Here is a 15,503-nt window from a genome sequence, read left to right as displayed (position 1 = left end):
GAATGGCTGATTTAGCTGTACCCCTTCCTTGCATGGTCCCCTACATTCCACCACCTGCCCTGTCTGGATCAATAACAAACCATATTTGCCAGTTCAGGAAAAGCCTGTACGACCTCACCTCCCAAAAAACTTCCTGATGCCTAAGGATTTCTTCCAGGGCAAGGTTTGGGCGCTGTTGCTTGGCGACGGGCATGGTGCCCCCGCCAGGTCCAGTGGGGCCGTGCCTTCCCCCTCCCTCTCTGCAGAACAAAAAAAAATCTTTAAAATCTCAAGAAATTAATTTCAACTGTCAATTTTAAACATGTAATTTGTGACTCTGCGACTGAAGTATGCTCCTGCTTTTAACCTCTGCTCTTCTGTTTAATTACTGTTACACTGCTATCTCATTCCCCATTTGATGTCTGCAACTTGACTGTTAATAGTCTTGCTGTGTTTTATGTCAGCTACCCCTTGCAAAAGAGATTTAGATCTCATTGGGGTATTCCTGGTTAAATGAAGGTTTAATAAAAAATAAAAATACTGTAAAATAAACATGCGCCCACAGACAGAGCTTCCGAAACTACAACCCCACAGACACAGCAAGGACTCATAATCCCATAATCCACCACTATGACCCTCAACGCACAGCCACAAAACTACAGTGGAGCGTGAGATGAAATTTTTATGTAAAACACTCAACAGTCCCACAGGCAGCACTGAATGTGTGTGTACCATGTAGCTGTTTCATAGTTGTGTAGATACAGTAGATACAGTATGTGCCAGTCACCCAAATCCTATGGTGCTTGCAAGTCATCAGTGCGTGTAATTTGGTTTTTGCTTAGTTCGGTATTTCCTCTCGATTTCCTATTCACTCAGGTCCATTGCTGCGGCTCAGTAGTTGATTGCAGGGCTACGTGGATCAGCTGTTGATCAGTGTCGAGGAGACTGGCTGTTAACTGGCCATTGAGAGCAGTTGTTGTGTATTCTCTCGTCCAATCAGGGTGTGACTACACCCTTCCAGTTGGGACTAAAAGAGGCCGGGAATTGCATGTCTGCAGTCATTTCAGATCCAGCCAGATCTTGCATTTATGGTTCATGGCATCAGTTGCAGCTCTGTGGTCGACAGGTTTAAACCTGACCTTTAAACTCCAGCAAAGCACACTGCAACTGACCCGACGATTTCTGTGTAATATAAACATTACAAAAAGAACACAGCCCTGTCCCTGTGAAGTTTCCCCCCACTTCTCCCCCCTGCCCCGCCCCCCCCCCCCACCTAGGTTAGGGGCACTGGCAGTCCTCTTGCCCCTCCGGATCTTGAAGAATCCCCGCCCAAATGAAGACCGCACCTTCCTGGTGCCGAAGCTGTCCTCCGCAGGGCCTTGGGGAGCGGGGGCGGGGGCGGGGGCGGGGGCAGTGGGCTGGGGCAAAAGACTGTGCTCCTGGGTAATTTCACCCTCCTCCCTCTGGAGAAAATGATTATTTTCAGCCTTGGACAGTCAAACATAGTCAGGACAAACCACACTACAGTTTAAACAGAGGATCCAGTTAGCCTACAGTCTGCATTATTCTGTACAAGGATGCACCAGGCAAGCCACAAGCAATCAATAAATGAGGACTACTTCAAGCAATAACGCATGCATACGTTGCCCAAAACACATCAAAGCCCAGCAAACAGATTTAAGAGTTAAACACATTTAGCAGTTCAATTAAAACACAGTCACATACATTTAGACAATGAGGAGCAATAAAAAGGACTGCAGCATCCGAAGAACTGCACCATGCAAAAGCAACACGGAGCGGTCACGTAAAACGTGGGTCTACAGGACAAACAGTACTGTTCTAATCTAAACCAACACACGGGAAATGGTAACTAACCATACCACTAAACCACAATTTTGTCCAAAACATCCACCATAATTTTGCAGCCAACCATAATGAACTGCCTCCCTTGTTTTTGCACACAGATGCGCCCCCCCCCGCCGCCCCCCCCAATAAAACTACACCCCTCCCCAGGTACGTTAAGTGTGTGACCTCCTTACCTCCTGAGAGCTTCCCTTCTGCACCTCACCTGGCACCTCTGCCTCCGGACGGTGAGAAGCGCTGAAAGGAGATCACCCATCACTGCCCACCTCCAGACCGCGCTGGGCAATGCCACTCCCACGGGTACCACGCTTCAGTGGTATCAATGAGTCTCAATGGTATCAACGTAAATGCAACAACGAATCAATACTGGCATACAGTACGCATTTGAATATTCCTCCTCAAAAAACATGTAAGTTTGAACATAATCGCACAGTATATTACAATTTTAAATGCTGAATTCTACGTGGTAGAATTTGACCAATTTTCGGGATGTTGCAAATTATGTCCAGAAGAGGGCAAACCAATTCAGCGAGAGACTTGACTAGTGTAGGCACATTTTATTTGAACATAAATGAGCCACACTTGACACATTTAGAGCAAGTTTCTCTCATCTGTGTAATGTTGCTCTTTCCTGTGTAATGTTGCTCTTACCTGTGTAATGTTGCTCTCTCCTGTGTAATGTTGCTCTTACCTGTGTAATGTTGCTCTCTCCTGTGTAATGTTGCTCTTACCTGTGTAATGTTGCTCTTACTTGTGTAATGTTGCTCTCTCCTGTGTAATGTTGCTCTTACCTGTGTAATGTTGCTCTCTCCTGTGTAATGTTGCTCTTACCTGTGTAATGTTGCTCTCACCTGTGTAATGTTGCTCTTAGCTGTGTAATGTTGCTCTCTCCTGTGTAATGTTGCTCTTACCTGTGTAATGTTGCTCTTACCTGTGTAATGTTGCTTGCTCTGATGTTTCTGCCTGGTCTACTTTGGGGGTGTCTCCTGATTTGGGGGTGTCTTCTGATTTGGGGGTGGCTACAGGACCAGATGCTTGTAGCAGCTGCTCTGGTTGCTGCAGTTAATTCCAAAGAGAGCAAATCACATACAGCCCATTCAGAAAAAGGTAAAATTATATATCTATATCTGAAGTGTACATATGTACACGATGGGTTGTTGTTTTCCGATATATGACAGGTGTGGATGAATTGTCCATACCAACATCAAAGTAATGACAAATAACTCCTTGTTAAACAGAGTGCTCTAAACTTCTTATATATCCATTTGTACAGACGGTTACTTCACAGGTGAAGTTTAGCTGAACCCACAACAAGGACCGTGGATACCTCTGTATTTTCCCCCCCCCTGTACGTTTCTAAAGCCTATATTTCATTTCATTCTTTAGTGAGAACATTCAGTTAATTTAGGAGTCTCTTTGACCTCTGTGTTTTTTAGGTCCCGGTTACGCTCCTGCCCACAATCTTCAGGTCACCGCCCACTTCCTGTCCGTAAAACCGTGGGGCTGAGGAGCGCAGCGCCCCCTCCTGGTTCACCTGTGTGGTCTCCGCATTGGGTGGGGCGGATTGCTCCATTTCCACGCCGACAGGAGCAGCAGTCGGTGCTGTGACTGGATAACCATGGCAGCCCTCATCACTGTTGTCATCTTTGGCTTTGCAGGGGAAAAAAAGGATCTCATTTGATATCCCATCATGCTCTTGTCAAGAGTTAAATTACACAAGTGGGGCTGCAACCAATAAATTTTGAATTCTTTCACATTTCAATTAAGATTAATTTCATCAAAGTAACTTCTCAGTAGATTGTAAAATAGCTGACCCCTGTACACTGGATTCCAATACATAATAGGAATCTGCCAAATGTCTTCCCTGGTACCATTACAGAGTTTAATTCTGTGCCCTTCAATATTGATCAATGATTATAATAAAAATGATCTTAGATCAGGTATTGGGGGCAGAACACTCCAGCACTGGGGTTCTTCTTTGCCTCTTTATTTAAAAAAACACCCGTTTGTGCAGCATCTGTTTACTGGTGTTTGAACAGTGCCCTCTAGTGGTCTCTGAATGTGGGTTCACCTGTCTTCTGCAGCACAGGCTCTGTTTCCTGTTCCTCGCAATGCTGGATCTCCACCAGCAGCTCCTTGATCCTATGATCCTGCGGGCAGACACGTCGACAGCATCAAACCCAGAGTGGTGACTAATCCCCACACGAAGCAGATGCTCAGGGACACGCAGTGAACTGACCTTCTCTTCTCCCTCTGCCATCAGAGACTCCATCTCCCTCCCCATCTTCTGAGCCGGCACTCCTGCTGAGCCACAGAATACATTTCGGCCAAAAAAAAACAAAACAAAAAAAACCTTAATCCTGGACAACGGCATCAAGGCTTAGCGTGTGAATGCAGGAAGGACAGTTCAACTTGACGCATTCCCAGGGAAAATCCCATCTCTGCAGATTCATTGGGGGGGGAGGGGGGGGATGACACTCACCACTCTGACCCCGAGGCGCAGAGAACACACCTGCAGGCACACCTGTATGCAGAGAATCCCAAGAAAGGTATACTGTTCTACCACCTGTGCTGTGACGTGGGAAAACCCCAACCTTACCTCTCAGTGGTGTATAAACATCGAGGGTTAGAGGGCAACACGTTGGTCAGTTTCATTTTTGCAGCATTGTCATAATATTCATAATATTTTACATATATGTAAAAGATCAAAACCGATAATGTTTCTGTCCGGTTCTCTTTATCCCAAAAGTCATAAACTCCACCGTAGGCCAAAAAAACGAGTGTCAAGAGACATGCTGTTGATTTGTTCAGCACCATTCACTATCACAAAGACCCTGATTTTTACTGCTTTTCCCCTATGGAAAGCAGTCTGGCACGGCGCCAAAACACTGAAAAGAGTCGCCATCGAAACGAACAACTTGCTCATCTTTATAGTAAATTTATTAAAACCTGCATTACCTTATTTTTTTTGTGATAATAGGATACACTTTCTGAAAATGAAAGTATGTCTGAGTTGTATTTAATGACCTCAGAGCTCAACAGAAAGCTTTCCTGGTTCAGCGCCAAACGGGAAACCGTCAAAAAAAACGTACCGAGAGTCGGACAGAAACACTTCGGTTTTGGTATTTTCAGAGGATATGTTGACGATACTGAAAAAATGAAAATCACCGGCGTTATCGTTTATTAAGAGAGCTGTTGAACTGGAGGACGTTAATAACGACTGTCCTGTAGATTCAAAACAGAGACAAAGGGACTGACAGGTTCACCTTCGTCTCTGCCCTCTGCGTAGTCTTCCTCATTCGTACCCTCCGAGCGGACTCCTCTGATTGGCCTCTTTCCCTCCCTGCCGCTGTTCTCCAGCTGCCTGTTCAGCGCAGCTAGCTCGTCCTGACGAATACAAAACACAAAACGCAGAAACACCACGCGTCACACACAGTAAGGCCACAAAACGCAGAAACACCACAGGTCACACAGTAAGGCCACAAAACGCAGAAACACCACAGGTCACACAGTAAGGCCACAAAACGCAGAAACACCACAGGTCACACAGTAAGGCCACAAAACGCAGAAACACCACAGGTCACCGAGTAAGGCCACAAAACGCAGAAACACCACAGGTCACACAGTAAGGCCACAAAACGCAGAAACACCACAGGTCACACAGAGTAAGGCCACAAAACACAGAAACACCACAGGTCACACAGAGTAAGGCCACATGTTCTACAGTCGCATAGAGCGAGCCTGAACCTTGTGTACCCTAAGACAGATCACACGTCACGTCATACCCAGCGATAGGCTACACATTTTCCTAAAATCTTAGTCTTAAACGGCCAATCCTGTGGCAGAACCCCAACATACTGTACCTTACCTCTGGCCGTCCTCCAAAAAGATCCTCCAGGTGTCTTTTTACAGACAATGTGGATTCAAAATGGGGCTTGAGGGGATTTATAAAAGTACCGTTCTGTAATATGCAAGTAATACCTGCACAGACATTGCAATTTGAGCCGTAGGAAAATTTCCCTGACAACCAGGTGTGGGATCATACTGCATTCAGAAGCTCATACTCAGAAGAATAGTGAGCATCACCTCCCACAAATGCTCACCTGGGTGAATTTCAGCTTGTCTTCACATTTTTCTCTTTCACGCTCCATCTCTGTCACTCGCTTCCTCAGGTGAAGGAGCTCTTGGGACAGCCCCTGAGGTGGGAAAGGGCCGCGTCGCTCAACACCCCGAGGGAGGATTAGGGAATACGACCAACAGTCGGAGCTAAAGGGTGATCTTTCAAGTGGCTGGACTGGCACTGTTCGGCAAACGTCGGTTTTATCTTCCTTTGAAAGCAGTGTCAGTTGGGGTTTGTAAAATGTTGAGAAAATATTTTTTACAATTAATTAAAATGCTTTACTGTGTGTTCTTTATATGTTACCTTTATGTGTACAAAACTAACTATTTAGGGTACCAGCATAATTCTTTTATATAAATCAGGAGCTCATCTATCACAGAAACTAGTAGCCCATGTGCAGCTGGTACATCACTGGGAGGAGCTAGGTCAGTGGTATTTTGATGAGCCCGGCCTGAACAAGGCCCAAGGCATACCCTGCGTAAGATGGCTGACCAAGGCCCAAACCATACCCTGCGTAAGATGGCTGACCAAGGCCCAAATCATCCCCTGCGTAAGATGGCTGACCAAGGCCCAAAACATACCCTGCGTAAGATGGCTGACCAAGGCCCAAAACATACCCTGCGTAAGATGGCTGACCAAGGCCCAAAATATACCCTGGGTAAGATGGCTGACCAAAGCCCAAACCATACCCTGTAGCAGGCAGGTTCATGCCCACGCCTTGACGCAGCCTGGAGCTCCAGATGCATCGCCCCGCCCCTCTAAATTGCACACTTCACTTCCCCTCATTTGGACTTCCTACTTTTCCAGCTAGTTTATTACCTCATCTGTAACCTGCTCAACCCATTTTATTAGCTGTGGTAGATCGCTTATTACACTTTTGTTACATCCATTCTACTGCTACTTTACACCAGGCCGGCCAGTGGGGGTTGGGCTCCCTCTCTCTAGCCAGGTTTCTTCCCATCTGGAAATTCTTTCTCACCACCATCTGAGGGTTTTTCTCCCCCACTGGGGATTTTTTTTGGGGATTTTTTTTTGGGGGTTCAGGCCTGGTTTTTGTTGCCTTTTTGCCCTTCGGTAACTCTGTAAAAGGTCTTTGTGACAGTTCTCTGTAAAAAGCGGTATGCAAACAAAAACCGATTTGATTAGACGCAGTGCGGTGGTCCGTTTCACGCTGCCCCTACCTCACTGTCCCTGGACTTCTGCTCGTAGTCCCAGCCCTGCTTCTCCCGGACGGTCAGCTGGAGCTTCAGGCTCGACACCTCAGCCAGCAGCTCCAGCTTCTGCTTCTCCAGGGCCGTCCGGCTGAGCAGCTCCTGTAGGACACCATGGCGACACTGACAGTCAGCAACAATGCCCCAAACGCCGCACAAGGAACGACAACTCACGCTGACCAAAGTTCTGTTCAACTCCCCAAAAAAAAAACAACAACGAAAAAGACACAGGGATAACACAAAACATTACACATTACACCATGGTAAAGAGATGGGCTTTCAACCAAGTTTTTAAAGGTGTAAATAGAGGGGGCAGACCTAGCATAAAGAGGTTAAATATTACACAGCTTCGGAGCAGCAATAGCGAAGGCACGATCACCCTTTAGAGTGATTTCATAAAATATGTGCTTTGAGTGTATAAGAGGAAATTAGGCATTTCATACCCCAAGAAAAACAAAATCTCCTATGTGTCATGATCTTAAGAACCATTATATTTTAAGACTGCGATTTTATTTTGTCATAAGGTTGACTGAGACTCAATGCTTTAATTTGCTCTAAAAACATATCAAAAATACATTTTCATATATTTTTTACATTTATATTAAAAAAAAAAATCCTAACATGAGTATTTCTTGCACAATGCATGTAACATGTATGATCTTTAAAATGATAGGTGCATAGCTGGGTTTGGTCTCCTTCCGACCGAAGGACAAACTAAAGGTTTTGCAGCCGTACGATTGAAAGAGGCAGAGATTGCTGGAAAGACAGCTTAACAGACAGACACTATTTAATGTAAGGGAGTGAAACACTGAAACCCTGAGGAGCCAGACATTCAGGTGACCCCCGACGTGAACACTCACCTGCTGCAGGAGGTCCTCTGTGGAGTTCAGCTTCTCTCGGTGTTCCTCAAGGCACAGATCCAGGTCCCTTATCTTTTCACCCTGCACCTCAACCTGGTCTGTCAGCACACTCACCTACAGACAAGATTCCACACACATCCCTTACCCAACAAAATGTGAAACCTCCAAGAGGCTGCTCTTGTACCTGTTTATAATACATAAAAGGAGACAGAAACAGGTGTAACCTACCTGCAATACCAGAGACTCCCTGTCGCTCTCCAGTCGAAGGAGCCTATCCTGGTACTGCTCAACACTGCCGACAGGGAGGTGGCCATTCTCCTGAAATATAAAAACAGAAATGTTAGAGACAATTACATGCATATTACAATGTTTTATTGATTCATATGAATAAGCCCTCTTCTAAGCCAGACATACAGTATATTTTCAGAGACATACAAATGAACCCCCCCCCCCCAGATAGCAAAAGGAATTCTGTCCAAATATCCAGGCCGAATCTGGGAAACGGACTTGGGTCAGGCTTTGTAGAGACAACCCGTTTGAACTAAATAATAAACATTTAGTTCAAATATGGAACATTAACGATTTCATCCACATCCTGTGTTATATTGAATATACTCGCAAAACCAGGTTCACTGTGTCCTTAGGATATACACTATACAGTAGGTATTTTCAGTAGAATTGTAGAATTACTAATGTTAAAGTTCCCGACTACTTATTAGACTTATTTAGGCTTTGTTGCTTAGAGGTCTCATCACTGCAAGGAATGAGCATACGTATTAATGCTGGAAATTTTACAAATGTGTAAAGCGATACTTATACATAGTAAATAATTCTTATGGAAGGTATTTCATTGTAAATAATTCTCATGGAAGGTATTTCACTGCGGAGTAAAGAAAAAAAACAAAAATTTAAATCTGCTTCTCGAGATTTTCCACGGCTGATGTGGGCTTTTTGGCTACACCCCAGATCAGGTTCCCAAAAATGTTTTCCATATTACCAAAACAATGGAAAGACAGACTAAAATTGTCTAAGTACCGTAAATCACAGAAGATAAAACCTGGAAAATAAATACGTTTTCCCCTACTGTCCAGTATAAAATTGAGTTCAGGAAACGATGCTTCAAATGGTGAAAGGACCAAGGGCACAGTTACAGAAAGGTGAATCATAGCAGGCGTGTGTATGACTCCCTGCTATCAGGCAGAGGAGAACATTCCGGAACATTCCTCCCTGCCTCCGAGAGGTCTCTTCTTCTGTGAAACTGGAGAAGGCCTCTAAATCACGGATAACAGCTCGACCAAGACTGCTCCTCTCCGCACAGGAAATACTCCGGGTGCTCTAGACCTTTCCGTGCGTCTCCGTGTGAGACTGCTCTGTGGTGAAAACTCCACTAGCGTACGAGGGACCGCACACTCTCTGTAGCCGTACTGTTTAACTGCCTCCTTCTGTAACCTTTTCTATTCTAGCCCAATCAAAGCACCGATCCCTGAGATGCGATTTGAAAACATATGGAATACAAAAATGATAAATTATCATTTCAACTTGCCTGTCTACTGTCTGGCTATTGAAAAAGTTTGATGGTGATAACGAGTTTACTTATTTTCCAGTTACAAATGCCACCTGCCGCCCAAAAGCCACGCTTAAAGCTAATCCTGTTACTCGTCAAGCCAACTGACAACAATTTCTTGGATTAGCAATTTCCCTCCCCAAGCACGAGCAGTTGTAACCAGATGAGGACACGTTTCTAATGAGACACGGGTATAAAAATAACGGTTAAGGAGGAGACTGGATGCACCAGGGGCCCTTGCAACCACTCTGCCAGGCTTTCTGCAGTGGATTCTGGGACTTGGCAGCGAAGCTCCTCCCGCTCCTCCGGGTCCAGGAGCTCCAGACTCCCCCTCAGCTCCTCCAGGAGGTGCAGAGTGTGCAGCCCGCTCACGAGCGGGGACGTTGGGGACTGGAACCCAAACAGGCTGTTAGAGTATTCCATCGCCTTGGAGCCTGGGAGAGCGAGAGGGAGAGAGAGAGAAAGAGAGACAGACAGAGAGAGGGGGAGGGGGGGAAGAGGGACAGAGAGAGAGAATGAGAGAGAGACGCAGAGAGGTTTTTCCTTTGAATTCCCAAATTTGGAAATCTCAATTGTGGCAGTTCTCAGGCAGAATTTATGGAGCTGTTGGTTAATAAAATATTTTATTACATACATTTTTATTTATAATAGATTTGCATGATAGGCAGAGGTGATTTAAAATTATGGTAATGTTAGAGTGAAATTTGTTATTTATGCTACATACGTAAGGCATTTGGATTTGATATCAAAAGATGTACATGCGTACATTTTTTACCATTTTGCAAAAATGTGGTAATGGTTTTTTGTGGGGTTCCCCCATTTTCAGCAATGCAAAATTATGTCAACAGATGAACTTACAGTAAGTAAATCAAAGCAATAAAGTCAATATTTGGTTGCTTAAATGCAATAACTTTTTCCCAATAATGAATTGGTTGTGTAGGCAGTGTGTTTGGGGGTCATTGTCCTGCTACAGGATGAAGTTCCAGCCAATGAGTTTGGAGGAGTTTCTTTGTACATAGCCCGATAAAATCTGTGTGCACACTTCTAAATTCATCCTACTGCTGCCATTCTCTGTTAAATCATCAATAAAGATGAGTGAGCCTGTTCTATAAGCAGCCATGCATGTCCCAGCCATGACGCTACCCCCTCCATATTGCGCAGAGGAGGGGGGGTGGGTGCTTTTGGATCATGGACTGTTCCTTCCTTTCCCCACATTTACAGCGTTCCACGACTGGTTTTGTTTTGGTCTCATCCGTCTACAAAACGTTGTTCCAGAACCCTCCTGGCTTGTTTCTATTTTTGGCGAATTCCAAGCTGGCCTTTCGAGTCTTGCTGCTGAAGAGATGTTTGCCTCTCGCAGTGTAGCCTCTGCTGTAATTCTGTTCCCAGAGCCTGCTGCGTACAGTGGCTTGTGATATATTCACCACTGCCCTCTGGAGACCGCTGGTGATGTCACTGCCCATTGATTTAGGGTTTTTCTGCTCTTACGGTCAGTCTGCCATCAGCCGCCGTTGTCTTCCGCGGCCGACAACTGTCTATTTCTGAGTCCACCTCTGGTTTATTTCTTTCTCAAGTCTTTCCAGACGGATATACTTTATAGATCCCAGTTTCCGTGCTGTCCTTCTTAATGAGTCATTCTGTTCTCTCAGCTCACAGATTGGGTGTTTCTCAGTCAGAGTGAGTCCTCTGGTCTTCTTGATTGAGTATGCCTCTGACTCCTAATGCTGTCTCCACGGATGAAATCAAAGGCTAAACCCGAGACTAGGCACTCACTGCTCTTTTGTAAGTGAACAATCCATGCAGAAGGAAACAGCTGAGCAACAGCTAGCACCTGTCCGTCATCCATGCACCTCATTTTCCACAGCTGAAAATGTGGGGGACTCAGTACAGAGAAACAGCTGTTTCTGTAAAATGCCATGAACTAAAAGCTGACTGAAGTTTTAGTACATCTTCAAATTCACATCAACAGCTTAACCCCCTCCTGCAGGCCACGCTGGTCAGGTTTTATTCCCACAGAATTCAGTGCTTTTTTCTGGATGGCCATAACGAGAAGTGGCTGTGCTTTCATGAAATAAGTAAAAAGTATATTTGAAATTTTAAGAGCCATTATTTAGCTTCTAGTCTATAGATATTTATATTTAATAGCCAGAATGTCCAGAAGACCAGGCTTTGATCATTTTTACCAAGACCTGGCAGTTTCTGGCCAATGTAAACCCTGCTTTAGACATTACTTCTCTGTGATCATTAGGCCAATTCATATTTTTAGTGCCCAGGACAATTCATTGTCTGAGAAATTCATTACTTTTAATTCAGACTGTTATTCACCTTCAAAGAATTTGACACAGACCCTGTTATCTTGTTGTTATGAAAAACACTCGTCTGATAGTACATCTTTCACACAGACTAATGAGGCCAGGCCACTGCACAAATTAAATTACCATCCATCCATTATATCTGTATACCCGCTTATCTTGAGCAGGGTCACGGGGGGTGCTGGAGCCTATCCCAGTGTGCATTGGGTGAAAGGGACAAATTAAAATACCACTGAAGGGAAAATGGAGGAAAGTAAACATGGTTGTTATCTCCTGATTATTGTCAAATTGCCGTCAGTAAATCAGGATCATTTTCAAAGCAGCTGCTATTATCTGTGGCAGATCATCCAGCGACTGTTAGACAGTGGTCCTGCTGTGATACCACTCTCTGCCCAGCTACGTTTTTTTAAAGAATGTCAGTTATGTGGTAGGAACATACGGGTTTAACGCTGCTTAGCACACTTCATTCTACACAAAGCCTCGCAATCAGTTAGATTTAACCAGGTACAGTTCTATGACTTAGATGGGCTGTGAAAAAGCTTAAAATCAACAAATTCCACTCAGAAAAAGCCAAAATAAATGTCATTAAAATGCATATTGCTTAATTAAAACCCCCAAAGGACATGTACAGTAGGCCTGCTCTTGACATGCCACATCAACATCAGAATGTCGCTCACTTTTGAGAGTGGTGTGCCACGAGACTGTCTAAATTTGGAAAGTGCGCTGTGGAAGTAAAAAGGTTGGGAAACCCTATTTTGGTTACTGCGTGAGTCTGCGGACAGGAAGTGGCGAGTGTGCAGACAGGAAGTGGCGTCTCTACCTGCGATGATGCCGTCCATCCTCTCCAACGCCGCTGCCAACATCTCACTTGCGCCTGACATCATTCCCACAATCCCCTGCAAAAATTCAAGAAAGAATGGTCCATAAAATAAATTCAAGAAAGTAACAAAGTAAAAGTATTGGGGTGACATAGCTCAGGAGGTAAGAGCGTTTGTCTGGCAGTCAGAGGGTTGCCGGTTTGATCCACCACCCTGAGCGTGTCAAAGTGTCCATGAGCAAGACACCTAACCCCGAACTGCTCCCAATGAGCTGATTGGTACCTTGCATGGCAGCCTTTCACTGTTGGTGTGTGACTGTGTGTGTGAATGGGTGAATGAGAAGCATCAATTGTAAAGTGCTTTGGATAAAAGTGCTATAAAAATGCAGTCCATTTACCATAACAGAAAATCCCTTACAGGATTAATTAAATTATGATTAATTGAAACGGAAAACAAAAAATAGTTCTGTCAAACCAGCTCACAAATGTATGCATCTGTCAGGATTCTTGACCCAAAACAAGTTTGCAGTCTGGATGTAGAACACCTCTCACTCCATTCTATTCTAGACTTTGACAAGAACCATCACACTTCATAATTGCAAAAAGCACGGCAAGCTAAAATTCTCAAATGCCTTTGGATCAGAGCATAAAGCTGCACTCACAGCTATTATCTCCGTTTAGTGGAAACTTTCCTTCACCCAAAAAAAAAAAGAAAAGAAAAATGCAGTCACACAGCAGGAAGGGAAAGCTTTATTTGAACAGCTGGCCCATGTCTGAGGGAAGCCCAGAACTGGGGGGCTTTTCCTGCGGGGGTGGGGGGTGGGGGCAGCAAGTTCCGCAGAGAAAAATGAGCCCTCTGATGTGTCTCATTCTCAGCCAAAATCCTTTGGCCCTTTAAGGTGCAAGATCAAATATGTGATTAGAATGTTCTTAACTGAGCATTCTACTAATGCTGATGTAACAGTCACTACTGATAACTGTAATGGAGTTCTAGAACACTGACTTTTCATCACTGATTTTCCAAAAAAAAAAAACCTACTCTGGATGAAATGGAATTGGAGAGTGTTCACTGAAATATTATCAACACTTAGCACATTGGTACCTCACTACCTTAGAACTTTTTAGAGCACAAATGTTTTAAAAGACGCAATTTCTTGCACTAGCTAAGTTCGGCAAATAAAGTTTTAGCAATCGTAGAACTCACCAAACTGTATTTTTGATTCTTTGAGTATTTTCAATAAACTGAGAAGGACATTTTGAAAAGACCTTGAATCTTTGGGGTGCCCAAACCCCTTGAACTGGTGGCAGGCTACTGCAGATACCACCACTTCAGGGGTTTCGAGAACACTTTATTGTAACCTGTAAGGCACTCTGTTTTAGCCTACAGGCTGCACACTGAATTGGGCAGCGGTGGGCAGGGAAGGCTGTCTCCTTGTGACCGATCACGTGTTCATGCCGCAGAGGGAAGCTGGGCTGAGGAACTTCAGCCCGTTCAGTCGAGTAAATACCAGGCATGCCATCGGCATAACTATAGGGCACATGGCTGCCCGTAAACAGACTGCGTAGAATGGAAACTGCTTAAGCTGGTATCAGTATTATAGATATACAGTATAATGGGCTTCAGTGTAGTATAATGAGTAAGGAACTGGTCTTCTAACCTAAAGGTCATAGCTTAGATTCCCGGGGGCTGGACACTACCGTTGTAACCAGCAGTGAATCAGTATATATCCAGCTGTACACAAGGACGCAATGTAAATTCTAAGGATCTCGCCTTCAGAAGTACCCCAAGAATACATTCCTGCCCGACCGTACTTTAATAGTCGGTAAAATAATATTTGTCATTGCACCACTGCTCTGCACAGTGCAAGCACACTGAAACCTCTGCAGTGGTCACACATGCTTTATCACCACCTGCCTATTTTCCCCTTTGTTTTATGATGTTGCATCGTTTTCTTTGGCCTGTTATGAGTTAATAAAAATGTACCCTTGATTAAAATGTTTTTAAACATAAACATGTATGCATACTAATATACTAGTTTCCATATACCCAGTGATGCACTGGAAAAATCATTAGTTGACACTAAGTGCACAATGGCGGATTCAACTCCACTAAGAATTAGAATGGAATACGTGCACGTAGTACGTAAATTGGCTACTATAAAAAGTTTAGTTCACCATGTCCCTTCCTTTAGATAGCAAGATAGCAAAAATTAATTCAATTTTAAGCAAAGGCCCACGATATAACAGTAAAATGCAGTAACAGTGTACAATTTAAAATAATAATAATAATAATAATAATAATAATAATAAGTTCCCCCCAGATTAAGCTTGGTCATTTTTACACAAAGCATCATATTGCATAGTGCCAAACTATGGAAAGTTTTCTAACAGTAACTACTAGGCAAAATAACATCAACAGGCTGAGGACTCTATAGCCTACTTAGACTACCTAGCGCATTTTTTTCGATCAAGCTTATCTTCAGAAATTGCTAATAAATACCCGCAAAATTCGATGTCCACTTCCCAACACAACAACGCATTCGTTCAGTCCTACAGCGCATCCTTGTGGACGAAGTATGAACTACGATAGTCACGAAATAGCCTACTTTAAAGAGCGCTTTAATGCAAACAAGTTTCTTTCGACCACTTGCGCTTACAGCCGTCAAAATGCCCGCAATACTTTTAAAAGTTAGTGGTAGTTACACATCCAGTAGATTATAGTGTTAATTCAAATGCAGGGTTAAGGAAAGTAGGCTATTGACAATAAAGTCGCCAAA

At 44.1% G+C, this 15,503-nt stretch overlaps 1 protein-coding gene across 7 annotated transcripts in view; it reads right to left on the bottom strand.

Moving 5' to 3' along the window:
• The window catches only part of LOC135258755 (liprin-beta-1-like), a 28,264-nt gene that overhangs the window by 8,417 nt on the left and 4,344 nt on the right, over window positions 1-15,503 (bottom strand). For 2 of the 7 annotated variants that reach the window (XM_064342301.1, XM_064342300.1), the window contains exons 2-16: window positions 12,730-12,805; window positions 9,826-10,031; window positions 8,262-8,351; window positions 8,034-8,147; window positions 7,144-7,275; window positions 5,946-6,038; window positions 5,109-5,229; window positions 4,325-4,366; window positions 4,082-4,146; window positions 3,914-3,992; window positions 3,377-3,492; window positions 2,774-2,898; window positions 2,019-2,079; window positions 1,253-1,442; window positions 119-239 (exon numbers count right to left, since the gene is read on the bottom strand). In XM_064342301.1, the coding sequence (XP_064198371.1) occupies window positions 119-239; window positions 1,253-1,442; window positions 2,019-2,079; window positions 2,774-2,898; window positions 3,377-3,492; window positions 3,914-3,992; window positions 4,082-4,146; window positions 4,325-4,366; window positions 5,109-5,229; window positions 5,946-6,038; window positions 7,144-7,275; window positions 8,034-8,147; window positions 8,262-8,351; window positions 9,826-10,031; window positions 12,730-12,793 (1,619 nt within the window). In that variant the 5' untranslated portion in view covers window positions 12,794-12,805. The remainder of the gene's footprint in view (window positions 1-118; window positions 240-1,252; window positions 1,443-2,018; window positions 2,080-2,773; window positions 2,899-3,376; window positions 3,493-3,913; window positions 3,993-4,081; window positions 4,147-4,324; window positions 4,367-5,108; window positions 5,230-5,945; window positions 6,039-7,143; window positions 7,276-8,033; window positions 8,148-8,261; window positions 8,352-9,825; window positions 10,032-12,729; window positions 12,806-15,503) is intronic. The other 5 variants (XM_064342302.1, XM_064342303.1, XM_064342304.1 and 2 more) reach the window with 5 other exon arrangements.

This window comes from Anguilla rostrata, chromosome 7 (assembly GCF_018555375.3).
Source record: "Anguilla rostrata isolate EN2019 chromosome 7, ASM1855537v3, whole genome shotgun sequence".
Taxonomy (NCBI): Eukaryota; Metazoa; Chordata; class Actinopteri; order Anguilliformes; family Anguillidae; genus Anguilla; species Anguilla rostrata.
Note: the sequence above shows the minus strand (reverse complement) of the source record. Positions and strands in the feature narration are given on the sequence as shown.